Here is a 26,809-nt window from a genome sequence, read left to right as displayed (position 1 = left end):
TATAGATTTTTGTTTTATGATACAGGGATAATCTGGGTTTTTTTTCTTTTTTCCCTCTGAATGAATCAAATTTATAGTTCTTTGTTGGTGTAAGTCTTGAGTTTGGTCAGGTCAAGGTGAAGTGCAATTTTCAATAAAGGAAAATTTATATGCTTGTTTTAAGTAATGAGCAAGTGGAGATTTATTCATATCTTTATTTGATATTTACTTTCATTATATAGAAGGAAATGAAAAACAATAAAATATTATGACAGCAATTATTGAACTCCCTCCTCAGTTATTAGAATGTAATGTTATTCTAGTTTGTTTATCACCATCTCATAATCCATATTCGCAGTTAAATGCAGAAGCCAGTTTGGTCCATGAGCTTTGTTTTAGACATTCTCCCATTGATGATAGCTAATGTTGCCACTTGGGAGACTAAAATGCTGATAGAGCTAATAACAGCATGGCCCTACATACTAAGCATATATATATATTAGTGTTTTTTTTTTAAACTAGTGATGGTAGCACTGCACCTGATAGGTGTAGTTCCAAAATCATGAGCTCATACACCACCCTTTAAATAATGATTAAAAATCTGAAATGGTTTCTGAAGTGATTTTTATGGTTTTTGCAGATTAATTAAATGCATGTGCCTGTCAGGTGTAGTATCCCTGTCTTTTCAACTATTTGACACAGGGCTTGATAGGCATTGACATTACAAAATCTCAAATTATGTATTTCTTTGGAGTTCAAGGTACTTCTTTTTCCCTAGTTATATAAACATCTATAGTCTCACATGAATTATTTTTGAAAGGTTTGCTATTGTTTTTGCATGAATAAAAATAACATAAAATGCAATATTCACTAAAGATCTCTACTGCTCTACAGGAAGCAAGATAAATATATACATTTCAAACTTGCTGAGCTTTGCAGTGCACCAAATTTTTAAAATATTCAAAAAAAGAAGTGAATAGCTGTAGTGTAGTGTTGTAGTGTAGTGTGTGTGTGTAGCAAGAAAAAAAAAAATAAGGAAAGAAAATGAAGGAGATATAAGATAACTAATAAAATATGCATGATAAGAAATAATTACAAAATTCACAAAATAAGGATGTTGCCACACAATTTACAAAACCGGCCTCTCATCAGGTTTCAACTAGACTACTTCCCCATTTTTCTATCTTCTTATTTCTATTTTTTTACCTTTATTTCCAATTTCTTGCTATTCCATTGAACATATATATTAATTATAAAAATATATGAAAAAAAAAAAGAGTAGCATACAAGATGTGCAGTAATTGAGTGAAAGTACATTTATGGAAAACACAACAAAAACAGCACATGCAAAGCTGTAGACTTAACTCCGTTGGAATACATATTTAAAAAGTAATGGTATTGAAGAAATAAAACTAGAAATACATCGTATGAGGATGGAAATCTAGAGACTGTGAAAATTAATTAAATTTAGAAAACTATAAGAACAAACATTAACCAAGAACAATTTAGAATCAAATTATAAAGCTTCTGAAGACTAGTTTAAAATAAATTATAGCGTGAAATACCACATATCAGTGGAGAACTACATGCCAAATGTTACGAGAATCCCAATAAGTAGAAACAGAAATGGCAAAGAAATTAAATTGATTACCAGAGCAAAAGAAAAATAATAATATCACCCAACATGGCTAAACTAAAATAAATTAATTAAAATTTTGCCAGTTACAGAGATGTTGGAACCATAAGAACCATTCGAGTAAGCCGAGGTCTCAACTGTGAAATGTTACACATAAAATTAACAGAAAATGAAAAAATGTTGGTCATTACTCACTCAAATAAATGCTGAAGCTACTTATTTGAATTGCTGCATTATTATTCCACCAAGAAAAGAAAGAGGCCATAACATTAAACAAACCAAGAACTCACAGCAACATGTACTAAAAAGGTGGAAACTTCCATCCTCTTACTATTTATCTTTATAGTTTTATTCATTTGGTACTATTACTTTTTATATACACTGTGCAGCCACTTTATTAAGTACACCCCTGCTGTGCACACAAATGGTTTTACCCACAACATTGCAAGTCACATGACCACAGTTGTGGATATAAATGCAGTAGAACAACCTTTCTACTATCAGTTAAGCATACAAACCGTAGCAAGAATGGGAAAAAGGAGTGATCTGACGGATTTCGAATGTGGCATGATAGTAGGTGCAAAACGTGCTGGACAAAGCTTCTCTAAATTAGCAGTTCTCCTGAACTTTTCATGCACCACAGTTTCAAGGGTGTATCGAGAATGGTGCAACAAACAGAAAACATCCTCTCAATGGCACTCCTGTGGAAGAAAATCTCTTGTTGATGAGAGAGCTCAGAGGAGGATGGCTAGAATTGTGCAAGCAAACAGACAGGCTACAATGTCACACATCACACCTTGGTGTGCAGAACAAAATATCACATCGGACCACTAGTCAAACTTTGTCGCGAATGGGCTACAACAGCTGACGGCCACATCATGTACCTTTGTTATCAATGAAGAACAAGAGAGCACGCCTCCTGTGGGCCCAGCAACACCAGCACTGGACTATTGAGGATTGGAAATCAGTTGCTTGGCCTGATGAATCGAAGTTCCTGGTGCATCATGTTGATGGAAGGCTCAGAATTTGGTGAAAACAACGTGAATCCATGGACCCATCATGTCTGATGACTACTTTGCAAGGTGGTGGGGTCAGTGTTATTGTGTGGGGAATGTTTTCTTGGCGCACATTGGGTCCATTGATACCCATAGATTCATGTCTGAATGTCACATCATACCTAAACATCGTTGCTGACCAAAGTGCATCTGTTCGTGCTGACAGTTTATCCTCAGTCAGATGGTTAATTCCAGCAGGATAATGCGCCGGTGCACAAAGCCCGAATCACTATGGAATGGTTCCAGGAATGTGACAATGACTTATTCGCTGCAGTGACCCACTCAGTTCGTGGATCTCAATCCTATTGAACATCTTTGGCATGAGCTGGAAAGGGCTGTTCGCTGCAGGCCTACACCTCTGTCAAATCTCAAGGAACTGCATGACACACTCATGTGTGCATGGTACTCCATTCCTGCACGTTTTCAGCATCTTGTTCAATTCATGCCTAGATGAATTCACACTGTTTTTGAAGGCTAAAGAAGGCTCAACATGCTACTAGATAGGTAATAAAGATACCTAATAAAGTGGCAGCACAGTGTATATATTAAGTAAAAGTATTTGTACACATAATATGCAGAAATATATGTGCATGCAAACATTTGAAATTTTGTGTGCCTAACAGTCTTTTCAGCTGGAAAATGAATGAGACTAATAGACATGTTTTTAAAATGTTCTTTTTTTTTTTTTTTTTTTTTTTTTTTTGATTTTTTGAAAATAAAATGTGCAAAAATATGTACAGCATTTTTTAAATAATTAATTAAGAAAATTAAATATTTTATAATATATTTTATTTTTTTATTAAAAAGAAGTTTGTGCACCTGTCAGGTGCAGCACTTCCATCACCATATTTTTCTACACTTTGTGATGTTGCTACCACTAGGTTAAATTTATAGTGATTCCACAAAACTGTTGAATTTGTAATATGAAATGCACAAGTTTATTGCATTGAAATTTTAACAAAGTCCAGTCATTCTGTGATGGATCTGCTTGCACCTTTTTTGGTGGACCGTTAGTAACCCTGGATATATCATCCCCATGTGTGTGCAAGGTCTAAAAATAATATTATTTGTATTCTTTAGGTGACCTTCCAGGTGTGAGCCAACATAAGCAGGGTGGTGGTGTGGTATGCACCATGCAAGGGAATGGCTGAACTTCTGTGAAAATAAACAATACATGTTTTAGATGACTTAGGTTGCTTAGGGTTCCTTACTGAGCTCTTGCGTGTTATATTACTGTTTATAAATATAATGGATTCTGCAAAAATATTAGGTTTTTAAAAAGATTCTGTGGCCTGAAAATGGCTGTAAACAACTGAGCTAGTTCAAATCTTGCTGCCTTTACTCTGTAAGATATGACTCAGTGGAGTAAGTAGTGCATATACAGTATCACTAATGTGGCTACACTGTTAAGCATTTAGGTATATGTATTGTACTGTGAGTTTAAAAATATTCTTTAATTCATATCTGTTCCCCCCCCCCCCTGCCAACTTCATCTACTTCAGTGCATCATGAATAGGCAGACTAATGAAATAAAAATTTACTGCAGAAAAAGGTGTTATTACCATATATGGGTTGGTGTCCCCAAAACTTCTCTTAAACTTCAGCTCCATCAGAAAGGGAACATTTGGGTTAATTAATGATCCCTCATTTAATAGGGATCATTAATAGTGACTAGAAATAGTCACTATTTCTTATCACTCAGACATTCCTTTTATACACATTTCCATGCGCACTGCTCTTCTAAATTACCATTCTTTTTGCCATTTCCTTTTTCCAGAGATATCCAAACATGTGCATGAATTAGTCAACATCTGTTCACAGTTCAGCTCTAGACATTCTCACAGTTCTTTCCGCAACAACTTGGGGAGCAGATCAATATACACTTCTCAAACTTTATCAATCTATAGTTTGTGCCAAACTAAATTATGGAGCAGCTGTTTATGACTCGGCAAAACCAAGTGCTTTGAAATGGTTAGATCCCATACACCATAGTGCACTCCGTATAGCACTCGGAGCTTTTCAAACTTCACCTATACAAAGCCTTTATGCAGAAGCCCATGAACCTTCATTAGAGCTTAGACGACAGAACTTGTTATTACACTATGCCGTCAAGATAAAATCTATCAGTGATCATCCAAATAGAGATTTTCTGTTTTCATTGGAAAAACATATACCAAGCCCATCCACGGATGAATCGACCTGTCAACATCCATCTGAAAGATTTACTACTAAGACAAGAGCTTGATTATGACAATGTAGCTACTGCAATTGCACAGACCATTCCACCATGGTGCATAGTTCAACCCATATATGATATGTATTTTCAAACTTGGGGGAAAAACACTATCAAAAAAAAACTACCAGCAGTTATATGCAGCATACAAAGAACAATATCCACATCACACTTTCATATATACAGATGGGTCTAAATCAGAGACTTGTGTAGGAGCTGCAATTCATTTTGAGGATCGTACCTTCATCCAACAACTCCCAAAAGAATGCAGTATTTTTACTGCCGAGTTACAAATTACAAGCCATTGCAATGGCTATAAACCAAATCAAACATAAACGGATAGCAAACAGCATTATTTTCACAGACTCGCTTAGCTCTGTTACTGCCTTGCAGAACACAAATACCAAAGGACACCCAATCCTACAACATATCCAATTTTCAGCATCAGAACTATTACAAAGAAATCACAATATCAGATTCTGCTGGATTCCAGGCCACACAGGAATAACTGGAAACAAAAGAGCAGACAAAGCAGCAAAAGAAGCTTCCACCTCTGATTATTCCTTTCACATAATGCCATATACAGATTACAAGTCCTTGATCCACCAAAGCAGTATAAAACAATGGGAAGAACACTGGCTAGATCAGACTAACAACAAACTTCGTCTAATTAAAGAAACACTTCGACCATTGCCTACTAGCTTCCGATCAAATAGACAGGAAGAAGTGATCCTCGCTCGATTGTGAATCGGTCATACACATACGACTCACTCTTACCTACTCGACCCCCCTCAATGCCAAAACTTCAAGTTCCACTGACTATACATCACTTCATGGTGAACTGTCTAAAATTTCATAGAGAACGTCAAAGAGCCTTTCAATCAATAATGAATAAACAAAACAACCTAATGCTTAAAACAATTTTAGATGACCGGTCAAATATTACTGAAGTTTTCTCCTTCCTTAAATTAACTGGATACTTTCAAAACATAAAAAATTAATAGTATACCATTTATAGAGAAGCTACACAAATATATATAGCAGCATCTTGGTTCTTCCATAAATGACAAGGAAAATTAAAAAATGCTGATATACGAAACTCTCCTACCTAGGTTAGGCACATTAAAGTCTAAGCTGCTCTTGCGCTAATAGCTTTAAAATAACAACAACAACAACAACTCTAGACTGCTGATATAACTTTTCCTCTTCCATACCCTCTACTTCTGTTCTTTTGAACAGCCCTCCTTATGTAAATAATTTTTGCCCTTCATGAGAGTATAGTGGTTTCACCACTGGTCAGTTCTTTGGAGAGGTCTAGGTTTGAGTCCAATCACAGAATGGATGGAAGCATTTTTAAAGGCCTCTTCAAGCAGATCTTTAGTTAGGCAGGAGGGGGAAAGAAGAGTTATTTTCAGCCTCTGCATTATTCTCACTTTTTCATTGTGGAAATTGTCCCACAAACACAAACTCGTACAGATATAATACTGGTACAAATATATGACCGAAGTTGCTGATGCACCAGAAAATGAACAGTAACCTTATTAATCTTAAGTATTTTCAGAAATTTAATGCCAGCACCAGTGAAGACCTTCTGTATTTTCATTCTTGAAACTACACACAGTACTAGAGCACTGCAGGTTCCATTATCTTTTTTGTTTGAAATTTTCATTGTAAAAAAATGTTAAAAACTCAGCATTTTCAACTTTGTATTATAATAAATTTAACCTGTCAGTGGTAGCAAAAACAGTGGCAGGTTATTTGAAAATTAATACTTAAATATTCAAATACTTAAGCTTTCATTAAAAAAATTTCAATTTTAAAACAAACTGTGTATTACCTTTAATTTTTGAAAAATAAAACAAGAAAAATTAATTTTGCTGAAAATTAGCAAAAACATATTAGATGTAAAATAGAAGCATCAGTCTCTTAGTCACTTCCATTTTCCAGTTTAAAAGACCCGTTAAATTGTGTGAAATTTCAAACACATGCTTGCCTGCTTATTATGTATATAAACATTTTAAAAAATTTTAAAAAGCATGTTATATACATAATGAGGAGGCTAGTCTTGCTTTCATTTAACAATACAGTACAAGATAATCATATAGAAAAACCAAACTACTGTATGAAGCATTTCTGTTATCTTTTATGATCACCAAAAGAACCTTTTGTTGAAATTCTATACTTAAATCATGACTAGTTATTAAATAAGGAATTTTGTTTTTATGAAGAAACTAAGCAATACTACCTCTGTCTCCAGGTTTATTTGAAATTTGATTTGAAACTATCTATCTTGCTTTCCACAGTGTTATAGCCATTTGGAGAGAATATCAGGTTTCATTTTCCTGTCTTTATTCTGTGAAAACAATAATAAATCTTTCAGAAACAAGCAGAGTAATATTGTAGCTGTTTATTGAACTGATGGGAGAAGAAAAATAAGTAACTGAAACTTTAATAAACACAGAATCAGCTATTCTCTGGTCAGGTTATTCTTCAAGCAAAAAGGCAAATAGTTGTAAAGACAGAGGTGTCTCCCCTCACAGGTTCTTGCATGCAATTTCTCTACCAAAAATGTAAGAAAAATCACTTCAGAAACTATTACAATAAAAGATTTTTTGAAGATATTTAAGAAGGTAGAAAAAATTCCAGATTTATAATCATTGATTAATGCTTAATTCGGGAACATTGCTTTTAGGGATCACCTGTCAGGTGACCTGCCACTACCCCTGGATTAAAGCTCTCTAGAGGAGATGTTATAAAAAGAAATTCAGGGGCTGATTTTGTATCCTGAAATTGTAGTGTCAACTTGTCACAACATGTTCAGTGACTCAATTAAACATAATAACATATGAATCACTTGTTTAACTGTTGACCAGTCTAATTAGTGTCCATTGAATAGAAGGTTTTTTATATAAAGGTAAAATTACTATTTACTCCAGAGAAACAGGAACAAATAAGCTGTAGGTATAATTCTTTAATATAATCGTTAATAAAAGCAAAAAACAAAAACAAATTAAAAAAGAAGCTTTTGAGTCTGAGACTCTTCGTCACCTGTATATAGACGTTATTACGAAAACAAAGAATGCCCTGTAATGGTCATGTGAGGCAAACAAAGCATGGCACGAGTGCACGCAACAATCACTAGTTGGAGCTAGACATTTGTAGTTGTGACTGCAAAGCGTGTACATGAGGTGTGTGCCAACGTTCATCACACTGGAGGATAACTGCCTCCATAAAAGGATGAATACGTGCTCCTTTTTTGTAATTAAAAGCACCATGGCAGCCTGTAACGGGGGGGGGGTCAGCATTTTTACTCTCAAGAAGAGGGATCGCAGTTTTCTGCCAGATAGTTGTAAACATTTTATCCAGTGAGGTGGGTGCAAAGGATTTTAGAGAGCCGTTGCAATACACCAGGGTAATAGGAGATAGAGGCGGTCAAGATCATGTTATCATTGTGGGGGCCCCTAGGGTGTGCTGCAAGCTCACAGGCCTACAGATCACATTTGTCTAGGGCACTGGTATGGTAGCTACATTTGGACAGATCTGTTTTTATTCTCATAACTTCATCGTGGCTTTTGTCCGCGGAACTGGAATGGGTCCAGGCGTGGGCAAATTGGGCACATGCGGTACTGAGAAGTTGGCTATGGGCATGTGCCGATCTATAGTTGGTGAATTGGCCAGCACACATTGGTTTACATTGGACCGAGGTTCTTAAATGTGTGCCCTCACGCCGCACTAGAATAATCAATGTATACATCACAGACCACTTCAAAAGCAATCCATCCGAATAACCAGTAAACTTCTTTTTCCAAATATTTTTTCAGTCCCTGAGCTATTTGATTACACCTAATGTTTTTTGACTTACGGATTTTGTAATACAGTAAAATTCTGATTTAACATAATATATTGGGGTAAGGCAAGTCTGCTAAATCTGATCGTTCATTAAACTTCATGAAAAATGTATATATTCACTAAAGCTGCTAGAATGCTATGAAAAAGTGCTGTGCTCTAAAATTAAAACAGCAAATGTAATTCTGCATTTAAAGCACTTATTAGGCATATGGAGAAGAAACTTTTGAAATTTTGCCGTGTTAAGTAGTAGAATGAAAGCTCTCACTGAAGCTTATTCAGAATATGAAGGGCTCTTCAGTGTCCTTTGCTGGAGATTGAGATGTTGCCCTACCTATATCTGACATGTTATACAGGCTGATAGAAGGTGATTAGAAAAATCCTGGTTCCCTTGTACTCTCTACAATGTGAATCTTATAAAGGATGCAGCATACATGAATTTAGTATTGCTTAGTTTCTTCATAAAAACAAAATTCCTTATTTAAATATAGAATTTCAACAAAAGGTTGTTTTGGTGATCATAAAAGATAACAGAAATGCTTCATACTGTACTTTGGTTTTTCTATCTGATTATCTTGTACTGTATTGTTAAATGAAAGCAAGACTGGCCTCCTAATTATATCTGATTTAACTGATGCTAAGTGTCTCAGTGAGGCATTTACGTTCACTGTTCAGTGGAACATCTATTATTTCTGAAGTCCATTAAATTGAGGGCTGTTAAATCAAGGGCTTACTGTTATGTCAATAGTAGGACATGTCTTTTTTTTTTTCTCTCTTTTAATGGCATTGGTCTCATGTACAGTCACCCGGAATTGCCTTATTATTATTGTACTCACACAGATAAACAGCACTTTCTACCAAGAAGTATTATTGTTATTTATTTCTCTAAGATGTAATAAATTTGACATCTGATAATTATTTTGATGAAATTACTATCTCATCAGCAATTTCATGGAACATCAGTGCAAACTTGGCATAATTGTTGATGGTGAGATGCAGCATGAAAGATGTTAACTGGAATTTATTAATTAATATATAGTATTAATGCAGTTAATGATATTAACTGCATTAATACTATATTTATACATTTTACTAGACTTTAAACTTTTTAAAAATATATTTTTAAAATTTTTAAATTTTTTTAAAAATTAACATTTAAAAAAAATTTAAATGAAATTGGCTAAATGCCATTTATGATTACCAGATCATAATAATTAGGATTTTTTTTTTTTTTTTTTTTTTTTTTTTAAATCCTACACATGGCATTTTTGTATATATAGTGTTTTTCTATAAAATTATCTTTTTTTTAAAAAAAGTATTTTGAAATGTGTATTTCTTTTCTTTCTAATTATTATTTTTTATTTTTTTATTTTCAGTTATCGCATGTACAGAAAGAGTCAGACAACTGGTTTTCCTTCCCTTATAACAATCTTTTCTGCTCCAAATTATCTTGATGTATATAATAACAAAGGTAAGTAAAATTCTCAGTATGTTATAATTTGCTGTTTTCTTTTAATAAAAGATTCAATATGATGTGAATCTTATTTTTTTAAAATTAATCCTAAACTGACTTAATTTTAAAAAGGTTGCCATAAAATTTTCTTAATGTTTTGCTTATCACAATGTCCATAAATGGTTCAATATTTAAAAAAGCCTCAAAATAAATTTCTTGAAAGTCTCTTAATCAAATTAAATTCATTCCTCTAATTGTTTTACAATTTTTTAAGTTTGTGTGTCAGGATCGTTGCTATGTCACTTCCCACTCATTTTAAGTGTTGATTCAAATCCTGTCAATGATGTGAGGCATTTTTACATAAAGCTAGTTAGCCACCCTTGGGCAGTGTTGCAGAGATTTTTTAACTTTAGCATTTTTCCTGAGTTTTTCCTTTTTTATTATTATTGTTTTTTTTTCTGAAACACTTAAGCTAACCTTTGAAAACATTTACCTTATTGAGTTTGCATCAACAGTCTAAAATGTCATATAGCAGATATCATCTTTTAAGGGCACAAAAGGTGATATTATTGTACATGTTGGAACTAATGACATTAAGAGTAAGAGATCTGTAGATTTACTCAAAAGTACAGGTCAATGTTAAAAAAAAGTCGCGATTTAGGGTTGAATGTGAAAGAGTCTGCAATTCTGCCCAGACATGATAGGAGAGAGTATATGATAAGTGCCTTGTTGATCAATTCGGCCCTGGAGAGATTCTGCAAGGCTCAAGGGGTAGAATTTTTTGTCTGCCTGGTCTGTGCTTGTTGACAGGAGAGACTGCTTCTACGGGGATGGGGTACATTTAAATATAAAGGGTGCAAAAACGTTTGCTGATGCTATCGAGGCAGTGTTAGATAGGTCGGAAAACTGCTAGCTTGGACTGATACACAGACTGAAAGCTTAACAGTGGCCACAGGCAGAGGGAAAAGTGATTCTTGCACTGCTTCTATTAGAATGAGCAACGGAATGGAAAGCAAGGCAAAAAATTCCCAAAACTGTTGGGAGACATAGTGGAACAAATAAATACATGGGCTGTATTAGGGTAACTAAGAATAGAAACAGGTGCATGTATACTTGCATGTACACCAATGCTAGGAGTATAGTTAATAAATTTGTGTCACACAGATATAAGCAGTGCAGAATTGGAATTTGGGGAGTACAATGTGTGCAGAAAGGATAGACAGGACAGGACAAGAAGGGAGGAGGGGTTATGCTGTTAGTTAAGAAACACATAAAATATAAGGAAGTGCATCCATTTGATGTTGGTGCACAATGCAATGTTGAGTCTGTTTGGTGTGACATAAGTGCTGGGAAAGGAAAAATGAGAGTAGGTGTGTGTTATAGGCCTAATAAATCTGATGAGTTAAAAAAGTTAACTGCAGCCATTATCAACCCACTGCAGGATGGAAGCCTCCTCAACAATTCATGCTGAGGGAAATGGACCATAATCTGCCACGCTGGTCCAGTGCGGGTTGGCAGATCGACCGTATATAGCAGTCAGGGGCTTGAACCCCGGTCTACTCAAAGAGCATGTGCTACTGCACTCCCACTCCTGACCACTTGGCTACGGAGGCCGCTGAGTATAATGAGCAATTGTGCAGAGAAATAGAGTGGACCAGTAAATCAGAATGTCTTATAATGGGGGATTTTAACTTTCCAGATATTGACTGGAACTTATGGGTTGGTCACTCGCACACTGGCATGATTTTTTTGGATATATTGAATGACTGTTTTCTACAGCAGCACGTCCGAGAGGCAACCAGAGGTAGTAATACTCTTGATCTGATTATCAGCAGTGATTATTCATGCATTAAGAATTTGCAGATAAAGGAACCACTGGGTGACAGTGATCACAATGAACTGATATGGAAATTAATTAAAGATGTAACTACCATCAAGGCTAAAAGCTTTTGCTTTCATAAAGGTGACTACAGGGGTCTCAGACAGTTGTTAAATTCTGTACAGTGGGATCAACTGATGATGTTACCAACATTTGAATTCTAAATGGGAAGCCTTCAGTGCGTTAATCTTGGAGGCTACTAGGCTTTTCATTCCAAATAAGAAATACTGTTCAAGGTTCAGACCTAAATGGATGTGAGATTAATTAATGAGGTTCGTAACAGAGAAGAATAATTTATGGGATGCATATAAATTATCAGGTGACACAGAAGCCTGTGACAGATATAAGCTAGTCTGTAATCAAGTCAAAAAGGAGGTTAGGCAGGCGAAGGCAGATTATAAGAAATCTTTGGCAAAGGATGCAGAGAAAAACAGCAAAGAATTCTTTACTTATGTAAACTCTATAAGGAAAGGGATGAATCAGATTGGACCACTTAACATAGATGGGCTGACTGTTGATGGTCTTGCTCAATAAGCTGATAAACTGAATGAGTATTTTGCATCTACATTCACACATGAGGAATTATTCAATGAGGGGAATGCCAGAAGTTTATCAAACTCTAACAGGGAGCTAAGTGATTTTGTGATAACTGAGAGCAAAGTGGAGGAGAAATTGTTGAAGTTAAACATAAAGAAGGCACCTGGGGGTGGATGGGATTTGTCCAGTTAAGGGGGTTCAAAAGGTGACACAAGTAACTATAGACCTGTTAGTTTAACTTTTGTTCCGGGAAAATAATGGAGTCACCTGTTAAAGAAGTATTGTAGGATCATCTAGACAAGACTGCAGTAATAGTTAAGACACAGCATGGGTTTGTTAAAGGTAGGTCTTGTCTAACCAATTTGATGGGATACTATGATGCAGTCACAAAGTAACAGAATGTCAAAAATAATTTTTATATCATATACTTGGATTTCAGGAAAGATTTTGATACTGTTTCACTGTACAAATTGGAGAGGTATTGCATTAAGGGTAAGTTGCTACAATAGATAAAGGAATGGTTGAGTGGGAGACGACAGAGCATGGTAATCAATGGACACTGCTCTCCATTGACAAATGTTATTAGTGGAGTTCCCCAGGGTTTGGTGTTGGGGCCATTGTTGTTTTATATATTTATCAATGATATTGATGAGGGTATATCAGGTTTAATGTTCAAGTTTGCAGATGATACAAAGGTTGGAAGGGTTGTTAACGACAGTAAAGACAGTATACTACTCCAACTGGATCTAGATAAGTTGGTCAAATGGGCAAAGAAGTGGCAACTGAAGTTTAACATTGACAAATGCAAAGTACTGCAGATGGGTAGCAATAACCAAGAGAAACATACCAACTGTGTGGGTACTACACTCAGGGAAGTGGAAAGTGAAAAAGACTTGGGGGTAATTGTGCAGTCAAATATGAAGTTTGCTGATCAGTGCAGACGGGCTACCAAGGCAGGTCATTGGAGTCTTGTCAATGATATGTATGAATTTTGCTAGCAAGGACAGGGAGGCGATTATCCCTTTGTACAAGACAATGGTCAGATCACACCTAGAGTACTATGTACAGGACTGGAGGCCTCATTTTAGGAAGGATGTAGAAGTTCCTAGAACGAGTACAAAGAAGGGCAACAAGATTGGTGAGGTGAACGAAGGGATGCTCTTACGAAGAAAGGCTTAAGTTCTGCAAATTGCAGCACCTACGAGGTGATCTGATTGAGGTGTATAAGGCCTTGAATGGGTTTAGCAAGCTGAATGCTGATGGGATTCTTTCTCTTTCTGCTCAGATTAAGAACCTGAGAGGGCATAGATTCAAATTGAGGAAAGACAGTGGTAGAATAGATGTGCAGAAATTTGCCTTTAGCCAGTGGGTGGTTGATTGGTGGAACAGACTTCCATCTTTTGTTGTGGAAGTTGATAGCCTAAATAAATTTAAGGCTGAGTTGGACAGGTATTTGGAACAAATGGAGGGATGAAATGGGAGTGTGTGTGTTTTTTTTTTTTTTTTTTTTTTTGTGTGATGCTGCATAAGCTTGCTTTCTTGCATCATATGCCTCTGTTAATGCTAATGTTAAATAGCCCAGACATCAGAAATAAGACACTAGCTGCTTTTTCATTTGCATATAACAACCTTGCTCTGGCTCAATAAATTTTTTATTTGATAAAATTTGATATTTGAGATGTTTTTTTTTTTTTTTTTTTTTCCTCAATAAATTTTATCAAAAAAAAAATCCACACTGTCAGTTTGGACTACCACTTCATGGAGAACTACTATTTATGAATAGGTGCACTATAGCCCCAAAAGCTTATGTGCCTTTAAACCTCCATAACACACACACTATTTATGAGATGTATACTGGTGTTCAAAGAAAGTGCATCACCTAGGAATTTCACATTTCTAACCCTTTTTTCATGAAAATTAATGACTAGCATTACAAATAGAAATATAAACAAAAGATGTTTATTAATATATAAGGCAAAGCTAAGTAATATTTGACAGGTGCTCTCAAAATATTCCAAAATGAGCATTTGCAACCTTTATACAACAGTTTTGGTAAACACGACAATTATGGCTGAAATGTTATAAGAAGCCTTCAGATTGCTTCAGTTTATCATTTTAAATGGAAAAACAAAATGAAAAGTTAACCAGATGCAAATTAATATATTGTTGTTGAACTGCCTCTGGCCTTGATGACAGCAGCACAACGTCGAGGCATAGACAAGATCAATTTCTGAAGATAAATAGTTCATGGTTCCATGCACGAGTTATGGCTTCCTGAAGTTCTTGAAAGGTCTTTAGTTTCTTTCTGGCAACTGCAGATTCCAAACAATGCCAACAGTTCTCTATAGGATTCAGGTCCGGGCTGTTTCCTTGCCAGCTAACAGTTGTAATGGACCGTTCTTCCAGCCATTTTTTCACCTGTAACAAATGTAAACACAATACTGTCAAACCTCTAACACAGAAATGAAGCTAAAGTAACTATAGAAGTGCCTACTTACACTTTTTTTTTCCCGATGGCAAAGAGCAGTAGTCGTCCTGAAAGATGCAGTTACTTGGCAGGTTGAAATGGTGTCTAATGGTTGGCAGCAATTTGCCTTTCAATATAGCCAGGTATCCATTGATATTTATGGAACCTTTTATAAACTGCAGGTGATCTACTCTGCAATACAAAATGAACCCCCATATCAATTGGCTGGTAGGGAATTTCAGTGTAGACAACAATCAGTCTGGATGGTATTCTTCACCACTTCTACGGCGAATCGTTTGTCTCCCATCATAGCCATGCAGGTTGAATTTCTTCTCATCCTAGAAAATAACTTGACTTCCACTGCTTGGGGTTCCATTTGACATGCTCCTTACACCAAATTAATTGGGCCTTCATTTTTTGTGTGAGGAGGGACTTCTTCTTAGGGCAACGGGCTACAAGTGCATTTTTGCAGAGACATCTTCTGACTGTTACTGCACGAGAAGTTCTTTAGCCATATTTAGCCGCTTGATTGAATATTTTTTTACATCGAATTATTTCTGTGAGTAGCTTATAGACCTAGTAAGGATCGTTAGTTTATTCTGAATTGAGACAGCGAGATTTGAAAGTTAATTAATACTTAAGTGTCCGTAGATTTACCGTTCGTAACTTTCCCGCCTCTGTGATACGATAGTTATATACCCTACTAGATAGCGTTAGTTGAACTTCGTTAGCAGTTAAATTGTACTTTTAAATAAATATATATAACGACTTAGATTACAAACGTAACATAATTAATTATATTTAACATAATTAATAACATAACATAATTAATTATAATTAATTAATAAATTAATAGAATCATGACTCAGAGCAGCAAAGCAAAAGGCTCAAGCTAATGGAAGTGCTGTGGCTCAGAGCAGAACTGAGGGGGGGCAGTTGTCCTCTGACTCACAGCCTTATAAAATGCACTGTTTGCTTGATGTTTGCAGAGCAATCGGGTACGGGACATGATACTGCCATGGGGGATGTCTTTGTGTGTGCGCGATGCAAGGAGTGTATTGATATCAGGCAACAACTCAGCGTTCTTGTGGGCCTATATGAGAGCTTGAAGGACAGGGTGGATGCCGTCGAAGAAACTAAATTGAGGGGCCCATCAAGCTCTCAGCTGCCCACATCAACGCCAGAGCTTGCACTTGGGCATCACGTGACACAGAGGCAACCCCCAAGGCAGAATGCGCTGGTCCCGAAGGAACTAGTAGTTGTTGGTGACTCTATAGTCAGGGAAACGGGGAACATGCTTTGTAAAAAGGATAGGTGGAACAGGACCAGGGTATGTCTGCCAGGGGCAAAGGTTGATGACGTTGTAGAGCGAATGTCATCTTTTAAGGGCACAAAAGGTGATATAGTTGTACACGTTGGCGCTAATGATATTAAGAGTAGGAGACCGGCAGAATTACTTAACAAGTACAGGTCACTGTTGAACAAAAGCCGAGAATTAGGGTTGAATTTGAAAGTGTCTGCAATTCTGCCCAGACACGATAGGAGGGAGTATATGATGAGAGCCGTGTCGATCAATTCGGCCCTGGAAAGATTGTGCAAGGCTCAAGGGGTAGAATTTTTTCAGCCTGGACTGTACTTGTTAACAGGAGAGATTGCTTCTACAGGGATGGGATACACTTAAATAGAAAGGGTGCAAGAATATTTGCTGATGCTATCGAGGCAGTGTTAGGTGGGTCGGAAAACTGCTAGCTTGGGGGGAGACAAAGACCAATAGATTGACAGTAGCCACTCGCAGAGGTAAAAGAGATTCTTGCACTGCTTCTATTAGAATGAGCAGAAGCCTGAAAAACAAGATGCATGATATTTCAGAGACTGCTGGGAGCCATTGCGGTACAAGTAAACACATGGGTTGTGTTAGGGTAGCTAAGAATAGAAACAGGTGCAGGTATACTTGCGTGTACACCAATGCTAGGAGTTTAGTAAATAAATTTGATGAATTTGAGGTATTGCTCAAAACATCAAAGGCAGATATTGTTGGGATATCAGAGACGTGGTGTATCACACAGATATAAGGGATGCAGAACTGCAATTTGGGGAGTACAACGTCTACAGAAAGGATAGACAGGATAGGAAGGGGGGAGGGGTTATTCTATTAGTTAAGAAACACATAATAACCAAGGAAGTGAAGCCAGTCGACATCGCTGGACAGTGCAGTGTTGAGTCAGTTTGGTGTGACATAAGCATTGGGAGATCAAAATTGAGAGTAGTAGTGTGCTATAGGCCTAATGACTCTGATGAGTATAATAAGAAACTGTACAGGGAAATAGAGTGGGCCAGTAAATCAGAGAGTCTTATAATGGGAGATTTTAATTTCCCAGATATTGACTGGAATTTGGGGGCTGGTCACTCACACACTAGCAGGGCTTTTGTGGATTTATTGGATGATTGTTTTCTACATCAGCATGTTCAGGAGGCAACTAGAGGGAGTAATACTCTTGATCTGATTATCAGTAGTGATTCTTCATGCATTAAGAATCTGCAGATAAAGGAACCACTAGGTGGCAGTGATCACAGTGTGCTGAAGTGGGATTTACTCAAAGAGGTAACTACCATCAGGGGTAAAGGGAAGGGTTATTGCTTCCGTAAAGGTGACTACGATGGATTGAGACAGTATTTAAATTCTATACAGTGGGACCAACTGATGATGTTACCAACAGCAAATTCAAAATGGGAAGCATTCAAAGAACTTATCTTGGAAGCTACTAGGCTTTACATACCAACTAAGAAATATTGTTCAAGGTTTAGGCCAAAATGGATGTCAGATGAACTAATGAGGCATATGGCAGAGAAGAAAAATGCATGGGATACTTACAAATTAACACATGACACAGAAGCCTATGATAGATACAAGTTGATATGCAACCAAGTTACAAAGGAGGTTAGGCAGGCGAAGGCAGATTATGAGAAATCCTTGGCAAGGGATGCAAAGAAAAACAGCAAAGAGTTCTTTACTTATGTAAACTCTAGAAGGAAGGGGATGAATCAGATTGGTCCACTTGATATTGATGGGTCAACTGTTGATGATCCTGCTGGAGCAGTGTGACATTGGAGGCAAATTGCTGCTATGGATAAAGGGGTGGTTGAGGGGGAGAAGACAGAGAGTGGTAATCAATGGACACTGCTCATCGTGGACTAATGTTATTAGTGGAGTCCCTCAGGGCTCAGTGTTGGGTCCATTATTGTTTTCTGTATTTATAAATGATATTGATGATGGTATATCAAGCTTAATGTCCAAGTTTGCAGATGATACAAAGGTTGGCAGGGTTGTCAAGGACACTACTGACACTATGCTGCTGCAACAGGATCTGGAAAGGTTGAGCAGATGTGCTGAGAGGTGGCAAATGAAGTTTAACATTGACAAATGTAAAGTACTACACATGGGAAACAGCAACCCCAGAGCAACATATCAACTCTGTGGTACTACACTGACAGTGGTAGAGAATGAAAGGGACTTGGGGGTGGTTGTGCAGGCAGATATGAAGTTCTCTGAGCAGTGCAGACGGGCTGCAAGAGTAGCTCATGGAGTATTGTCAACGATATACAGGAATTTTTCCAGCAGGGATAAGGAGGTGATTATTCCATTGTATAATGCAATGGTCAGGCCACACCTAGAGTACTGTATACAGGTCTGGAGGCCTCATTTCAAGAAGAATGTAGAGCTGCTGGAACGAGTACAGAGAAGGGCAACAAGATTAGTGAATGGAACAAAGGGGTGCTCTTACGAAGAGAGGCTTAAGTTTTGCAAATTACAGTGTCTGGAGACTAGGCACCAGCGAGGTGATCTGATAGAGGTGTATAAAGCCTTGAATGGTTTAAGCATGCTCAATGCTGATGGGATTCTTCCTCTAGCTCAGAAAAATCACCTGAGAGGGCATAAATTCAAATTGAGGAAAGACAGATCTAGGATAGACGTGCGGAAATTTGCCTTTAGCCAGCGGGTGGTTGGTTGGTGGAACAGACTTCCATCCCTTGTGGTGGAGGTTGATAGCCTAAATAAGTTTAAGGCTCAGCTGGACAGGTATTTTGAACGAACAGAGGGGTGAAGTGGAAGTGGGTTTTTTTTTTTTTTTTTTTTGGCTGATGCTGCATAAGCTTGCTTTCTTGCATCAAATGCCTCTTCTAATGCTAATGCTGCTCAGGTAGCTAACAAACTAAATGAATATTTTGCATCGACATTCACACATGAGGAGTTATTCAGCAAGGGGAATGCCAGAGATGTATTCATCTCTAGCAGTAAGCTACAGAATCTTGAAATAACAGAGTAAAGTGGAGGAGAAATTGTTGAAGATAAACACAAGAAAGGCACCCGGGGTGGATGGAATCTATCCAGTTATATTAAAGGAGGCAGCAAAGGAAGTAAGCAAACCCTTAGCCATAATTATGAGAGCTTCCTTGGACTCAGGGGAGGTACCCATAGACTGTAAATGTGCAAATGTGACCCCAATTCACAAAGGAGGATCAAAGGCTGACACAAGTAATTATAGACCTGTGAGCTTAACTTCTGTTCCAGGAAAATTAATGGAGGCACTGGTTAAAGAAGCACTGCAGGATCATTTAGACAAGACTTCAGTTAAAGCTCGGACACAGCATGGTTTTGTCAAGGGGAAGTCTTGCCTGACCAATTTGATTGGATACTATGATGCAGTCACAAAAGAACTGGATGCAGGGAACAGCTTTGATATTATATACTTGAATCTTAGAAAGGCTTTTGATACTGTTGCACATGGAAGACTGCTACACAAATTGGAGCAGTGTGACATTGGAGGCAAATTGCTCCTATGGATAAAGGGGTGGTTGATGGGGAGAAGACAGAGAGTGGTAATCAATGGACACTGCTCATCGTGGACTAATGTTATTAGTGGAGTCCCCCAGGGCTCAGTGTTGGGTCCATTATTGTTTTCTGTATTTATAAATGATATGGATGATGGTATATCAAGCTTAATGTCCAAGTTTGCAGACGATACAAAGGTTGGCAGGGTTGTCAAGGACACTACTGACACTATGCTGCTGCAACAGGATCTGGAAAGGTTGAGCAGATGGGCTGAGAGGTGGCAAATGAAGTTTAACATTGACAAATGTAAAGTACTACACATGGGAAACAGCAACCCCAGAGCAACGTATCAACTCTGTGGTAGAGAATGAAAGTGGTAGAGAATGAAAGCGACTTGGGGTGGTTGTGCAGGCAGATATGAAGTTCTCTGAGCAGTGCAGACGGGCTGCAAGAGTAGCTCATGGAGTATTGTCAATGATATACAGGAATTTTTCCATCAGGGATAAGGAGGTGATTATTCCCTTGTATAAGGCAATGGTCAGGCCACACCTTGAGTACTGTATACAGGTCTGGAGGCCTCATTTCAAGAAGGATGTAGAGCTGCTGGAACGAGTACAGAGAAGGACAACAAGATTAGTGAATGGAACCAAGGGGTGCTCTTACGAAGAAAGGCTTAAGTTTTGCAAGGAGACTAGGCACCAGCGAGGTGATCTGATAGAGATGTATAAAGCCTTGAATGGTTTGAGCATGCTCAATGCTGATGGGATTCTTCCTCTAACTCAGAATAATCACCTGAGAGGGCATAAATTCAAATTGAGGAAAGACAGATGTAGGTATAGACGTGCGGAAATTTGCCTTTAGCCAGCGGGTGGTGGGTTGGTGGAACAGACTTCCGTCCTTTATAGTGAAGGTTGATAGCCTAAATAAGTTTAAGGCTCAGCTGGACAGGTATTTTGAACTAACAGAGGGGTGAAGTGAAAATGGGTTTTTTTTTTTTTTTTTGGCTGATGCTACATAAGCTTGCTTTCTTGCATCAAATGCCTCTACTAATGCTAATGCTAACTTGCTACTACTCCTGTATGTTCTTCCCATTCTCTTTTCAGCTCAGACAAAGAATCTTTACACTGTTTTTAAGGCATAACTGCTTCAAAACATGGTCCTGTTTTGACGTAGTGACTCGTTTGCATCTTGTTCCTTTTTTCCTTTCAGTAGAACCAGTATTCTTGAGTTTGGAAAGAAATCTACTCACTGTCGACTGATTACAAGATACTCTATAAGCAGTATGAGTGGAAGCACATCCTTCCTCACTTAAAGCAACAATAGCACTCTTTCTTCATGGTGTCAACTGCACATAACTTGCCATCCTGACACAAGCAAGGAATGACTGCAACTCTTGCAGAGCGAGCTTATTTAGCTGAAAGTAACAGCTGATGTAATATTACACCATCACCTACGCGTGTTAATCTTATCTGATGCAATCTGCAAGAAATATTGCCCTATACTTGCATTATTCAGACGACAATTACAATTTTAATGGGTAATGCACTTTCTTTGATCACCAGTGTAGTTTATTGCACTCTTGTCTCAAGCAATCCTGCCCTATCCCGTTCCTAGCTGTAAAAGATTTTTTCAACCCCCTATGAGCATAATCTGAAATTGGTTATGTCAGTTGGGTCCAGCAAACTTTTCATTTTCCTGACAAATTCCAAAAGTTGCTAATTTTCCTTACTTAGATTTGGTATGGTCCTCCACTCTCCTTTAATTGAAAATTGAGTATGATTCTCTTTAAGATATAAAAGAATCCCAGTTGATGAAGCCACAATTGAGATTATTCAGTAGCAACTTGATTATCTATCTATGTTCAACTTTATACGACAGATTGTCACCTTATCGTTCCCATTTCTAAAATCACCAGACTTGGGCATCCCCAACTTTCAAATTTCTGTCTCTCATATCTAATATTGCTCTCCCTTCCATGATTTTCTAGGGCATCATTATCTTTTCTTCCCTTGTGATATCCATACATATAGAATTTTAGGGTATCCCTCTTCATTCATACACAGAGGTTGTCCAAACCATCTCAACCTCCTATTTTCAACTCTGTAATATCTTCATCTGCATGCAAACATCTAATTTCCTCATTCCTAACCCTCTCAAGCTTGGAAGCTCTAGCATTTCAACAAAGATAATCCTCTCTAGGGCCCTAAGCTTCTTTTTGTCACCCTCTTTCAGTGTCCACACCTCACATCGTTAGCATAGTACCAATTCCACTAATGACTGTCTGATATGTTTTTTGTTCTAAGGGAGATATTGTTGTATTGAGGGCACAAAGAATCTTCCTACTTTGATGAATTTGTGTGCTAACTTCCTCAGTCCTTCCTTAATTATAATACAGCCTAGATACTCGAAGTAGTCAACAGGTTTTAGATGTATAAATTTGCGTAACTTCTAATTCATCTAGATGCGCCGCTGTGCTTAGGAATTCTGTTTTTGTGAAATTGATATTGAGGCCCCATTGGTTATATGCAAAATGCAGTTTTCTTAACATGTATTCCAAATCATAAGCTTTTTGTGCTATGATGACCTGACCATCGGCACAGTCCACAACAGCTCTTTTTCCATTCTTGCAAAGCACATTCCTAGAAAACATTAAACAATAAAGGTAATAAGCTACATCCTTGCCTAGCAGAGAAAAGGATGTGATTATTCCCTTGTATAAGGGAATGTATAAGGCAGTGGTCAGACCTTACCTTGAGTACTGTTATACAGATCTGGAGGCCACATTTTAGGAAGGATGTAGAGTTGCTAGAATGAGTACAAAGAAGGGAAACAAGATTGGGGGGGGGGGACAAAGGGGTGCTCTTACCAAAGTTCTGCAAATTGCAGCACCTGGAGAGTAGGCACCTGTGAGGCGATCTGATTGAGGTGTATAAGGCCTTTAATGGGTTGAGTAAGCTGAATGCTGATGGGATTCTTCCTCTTGCTCAGATTAAGAACCTGAGGGGCCACAGATCCAAATTGAGGAAAGACAGTTGTAGAATAAATGTGTGGAAATTTGCCTTTAGCCAGTGGGTAGTTGATTGGTGGAACAGACTTCCATCTTTTGTTGTGGAAGTTGATTACCTAAATAAATTTAAGGCTGAGCTGGACAAGCATTTGAAACGAATGGAGGGGTGAAATGGGTTTTTTTTTTTTTTTTTTTGGCTGATTCTGCATAAGCTTGCTTTTTTGCATTGTATGCCTCTACTAATGCTAATGTTATTATCATATAATTCCGTAATTAGTTCAACAAGTTCTGGATCAATTGACATCAGTTGTAGGGCTTTCCATAATTCCTTTCTTGGAATTGATTCCATAATTCAATAATTCCTTTCCTGCCTATTTCCTTTTTTATAAATGGCTCTAAATAGCTAAATAGTAATATATAGCTAATTTTCCATTCCTTCATTGTTTCTCTTAGCTGTACACATTTGTTGAACAGCTGTACAGTGAGATCAATTAAACTTGGTGGTCCATATTTAATAAGTTCAATCGCTATGTTCCCAGGGCCTGAAGATTTTTTGTTCTTTGTTAACTTTGTGCAGTCTAGTACATCAGTTCTGCTATAACACAGTACATGTGTTCATAAAAATCTTCACATTATGGTATTTTGCACATTAAAAACAACAGCGCTTATAATGAATCTTGGGAAGGTTTATTTTTTAAAATATGTAATCTTGAATTTTTCTTTGAATCATGCAAGATTTTTTTTTTTCATGGCGAGGTCTCTCATCCTCTTTAATAGCAATATCTCCGTAGAACTGCATTTAGGTAGTTGCTCACACCATGCCATTGCAGTTTCTAGCCAGGGAAGGCCTCCACGTGAGTGGACTCTCTTCTTCATCAGAATCACCTTGGTTAAAGTCAGCATATTCTTCATTCTGGACTAATGCAGCAATTTCATCTTAGGTTAAAGTATAATAACCAGGATCATCAGAAACGTTGTTTAACCATGCCTCTGCATCATCTTGCCTGAAATAAAGTTACAATCTCACTTATGTCTTCATTCAAATCTTGCACATGTGTGACCGTCTCTTTGGCAGCACCCCAAAGTTTATGCCATGCCTTTTCAGATTTCTCTCCGACAACATGTTCCAGGCATCTGCTAACATAGCAACAATCCTTGAGCTTCTTTGAAAACTCAACCATGCTCTCTTCATCTCCCTATAGTAGCAGCAAGCGATGCAAGACTTGTTTTTTGTACATTTTATTAGTTTTTCTATAACACCTTGATCCATTGGCTGCAGTAGGGCTGTAACATTTGGTGGTTAAAAGCCTGACAATGAAGTTCTTGTCAATTGAATTCATTTTTTCAAGCGGAGGGTGGGATGGTGCATTATCAATAATAAACAAAACTTTAACAGCTTTACCCTCATTTTTTCAATGCTTCTTCACACTTTGAATAAAATTTTGGGTAAACCAATCCAAAGGAATTCATCCAATCATTTTTTTGTCCTTTATATCGTACTGGTAGGCACTTTACACCTTTTAAAGCATCTTGAATTTCCCGATCACCAACAATGGTAAAACATGCTGTCCACTTGCATTTGCACATACCATAACTGCAACACGCTGTTTGTTAACTTTGAAACAAGGAGCAGCCATTTACGAGGGAGTGACTTCCAATTAAGACCAGTTTCATCTGCATTGTAAACGTCATCCTTGGAAAACCTTTTTCCTCTGCCATTTTCAGAAAAGACTTTAAAAGCTTATGCTTCTGGGACATCACCTGATAAAGCTTCTCCTTGAATTTCAAGTTCCCTTATACCGTGGCAAGATTTGAAATTTTTCAGCCATCCTGCTGTATGTACTCTCTTTAAATTCAGATGGGCTTTTAAAATTTTGATTCAATTATAATGCCTTTTCACGTAACAGAGGTCCAGAAATAGGTTTGCCTTGATTTCTCTTTTGTAGAAACCATAAATAAACAGCATCTTCTAATTTCTCATCGCTAGCTTTTTTTCATAAATTTCCTTTTTTTAGAGCCATGTTCATTGTCTAACTTTGAAGTAAACTTCAAAATTTAATTTTTTCTGTTCTTTATGTCAGATATGGTTGCGTTACCAACTTTAACGTTAGCAAGAGATACACCGGTTTCACCCTTTTCCAGTATATTAATCTTGTCTTCTATTGACAACGCATTGCGGTTTCTTTTGCCTATAGATGCCGTTATTAACACAAAGGAGCAGCAGTATTAAAATTAAAAAGCAAAATGACACATTTCACTTTGAAATAGCCACAAACAAAAACTCGAACATTGAGTGATTAGAATCAAAATGCCTGAAATAACCTCACACTGTAGTGGCTCACAGCAGACTGAGTGAAAGCTTACTGCCCCCCCTCCCCACCATACTCTGGCGCTCACAGCGGACAAGGGTACAACAGACAATGACGCAACAAGGTCACAGGAGACTATCCTGCGTCCACACAGTAGCTAAAGCCAACATTTGATTTTTAACTCCTGTAATGACAAATTAAGACTATTTCTATACTATACCTTCAAATAAATACAGTAATCGGAAACAAATGTATCAAGCGGCAGGAGTAATATTTCAGCATGACAACCAGTGCACTAAAAGGAGATACTGTAATTGGGTGGGGGGGGGGAGTGAGGTGGTTCGGATAATCTGCGTTCTACTGTAGGGCAGGGTTTTTTTGCATTACCTTTCAAAATATCCTGTCGGCACCCCTGAATAATTTAGTAAATGGGAACTATGGCTCTCACACATTTGACATTTTTTAAGCTTCGTAAACTTGTATGTATTGCTGCGCATCTCACTACATTTAGCTCGATGCTAGGTTTTGCATTCACTCTGTGTTGCTTGTAGATGAAATCGCACATGAGCCGACGCGAAAATCACATTCTACTCGTATTGTTCCCTAATATATCAGTCGTGTTGGAGCAGATTCGCATTGCTAAAATTCATGTTATAGCAGAACTGTGACTGTACTTGATGTTTTGTAATTTCTGTCTTTGCTTTATCCACTGGTGGCAGGAGTAATATTTTCTGATATTGTGTATCAGGTAATTATGTTCTGATATTGAGATTATCTTTTGTTAAGGAGGTTATTATAATGACTTTCCCTTGTTGGCATATCAATAAAGTTTATATTTGATTGAGATTCATTTGTTTTCATCTTTCTCAAGCTCTGCCAAGCTTCAGATGATTGCGTTCCTCCTAACAAGCTGTCAATTTCCTGGCATCTTTTCTCCCATGCCGCATTCTTGGATTCAGCAGTTTTCTGTTTAACTGCTCTGTTACACCTTTTGCTCTCTTCTCTATTTTCCTGATTTCTATTCATTTACCATTTGTTATAGGTTCTTTTGTTTTCTTTCACCAACCCAGCTAACTCCTCGTTCCACAAATACTGTTGTTTATATTTGTTATCCATTTGGCCTAGTGCTTTGTTAGCTGCCTTATGTATGGCAGTTTTAATTTTGTGAGACAGATGGTACTGAAAGCTTCTCTGGTAAAGATCTTAAATGCTGTTTGAGATAGTAGTTTCACTTTATAGGTAATATTTTCCTGCATTACCCTATTGTCATGAATTATAGTATTAGGTCTCATTTGACGCTTCTGGTATTTTGAAATATATATCTGCAATCACCATTACCTGGTGATTGCAGATATATTTTTCAATGATCTGAACCACAGTTGGTACCTCTCATTACCCATTACCCTGCTATCTTTTATTGTCCAGTCTAACTTCTGGAAAAAAATTATATGGTCTATGATCAATTTCTGTTGGAGGGATGGTTGCTCCCATGTATATCTATGGATATTTTTGTGTTGAAAAAAAAAAAGGTGTTAAGAATTTTTAGATGGTGCTGTTTGCAGAGATTGATAAGCCTC

General features: G+C 37.3%; 1 protein-coding gene across 3 annotated transcripts in view; it reads left to right on the top strand.

The window, feature by feature from the left end:
• LOC150083673 (serine/threonine-protein phosphatase 2B catalytic subunit 2-like) overlaps positions 1-26,809 on the top strand; it is a 341,700-nt gene that overhangs the window by 190,126 nt on the left and 124,765 nt on the right. For all 3 annotated transcript variants that reach the window (XM_090378116.1, XM_090378115.1, XM_090378114.1), the window contains exon 8: positions 10,126-10,220. In XM_090378116.1, coding sequence (XP_090234242.1) covers positions 10,126-10,220 — 95 coding nt within the window. The remainder of the gene's footprint in view (positions 1-10,125; positions 10,221-26,809) is intronic.

Source organism: Mastigoproctus giganteus, chromosome 7, assembly GCF_048544385.1.
Source record: "Mastigoproctus giganteus isolate SK-2022 chromosome 7, ASM4854438v1, whole genome shotgun sequence".
Taxonomy (NCBI): domain Eukaryota; kingdom Metazoa; phylum Arthropoda; class Arachnida; order Uropygi; family Thelyphonidae; genus Mastigoproctus; species Mastigoproctus giganteus.
Note: the sequence above shows the minus strand (reverse complement) of the source record. Positions and strands in the feature narration are given on the sequence as shown.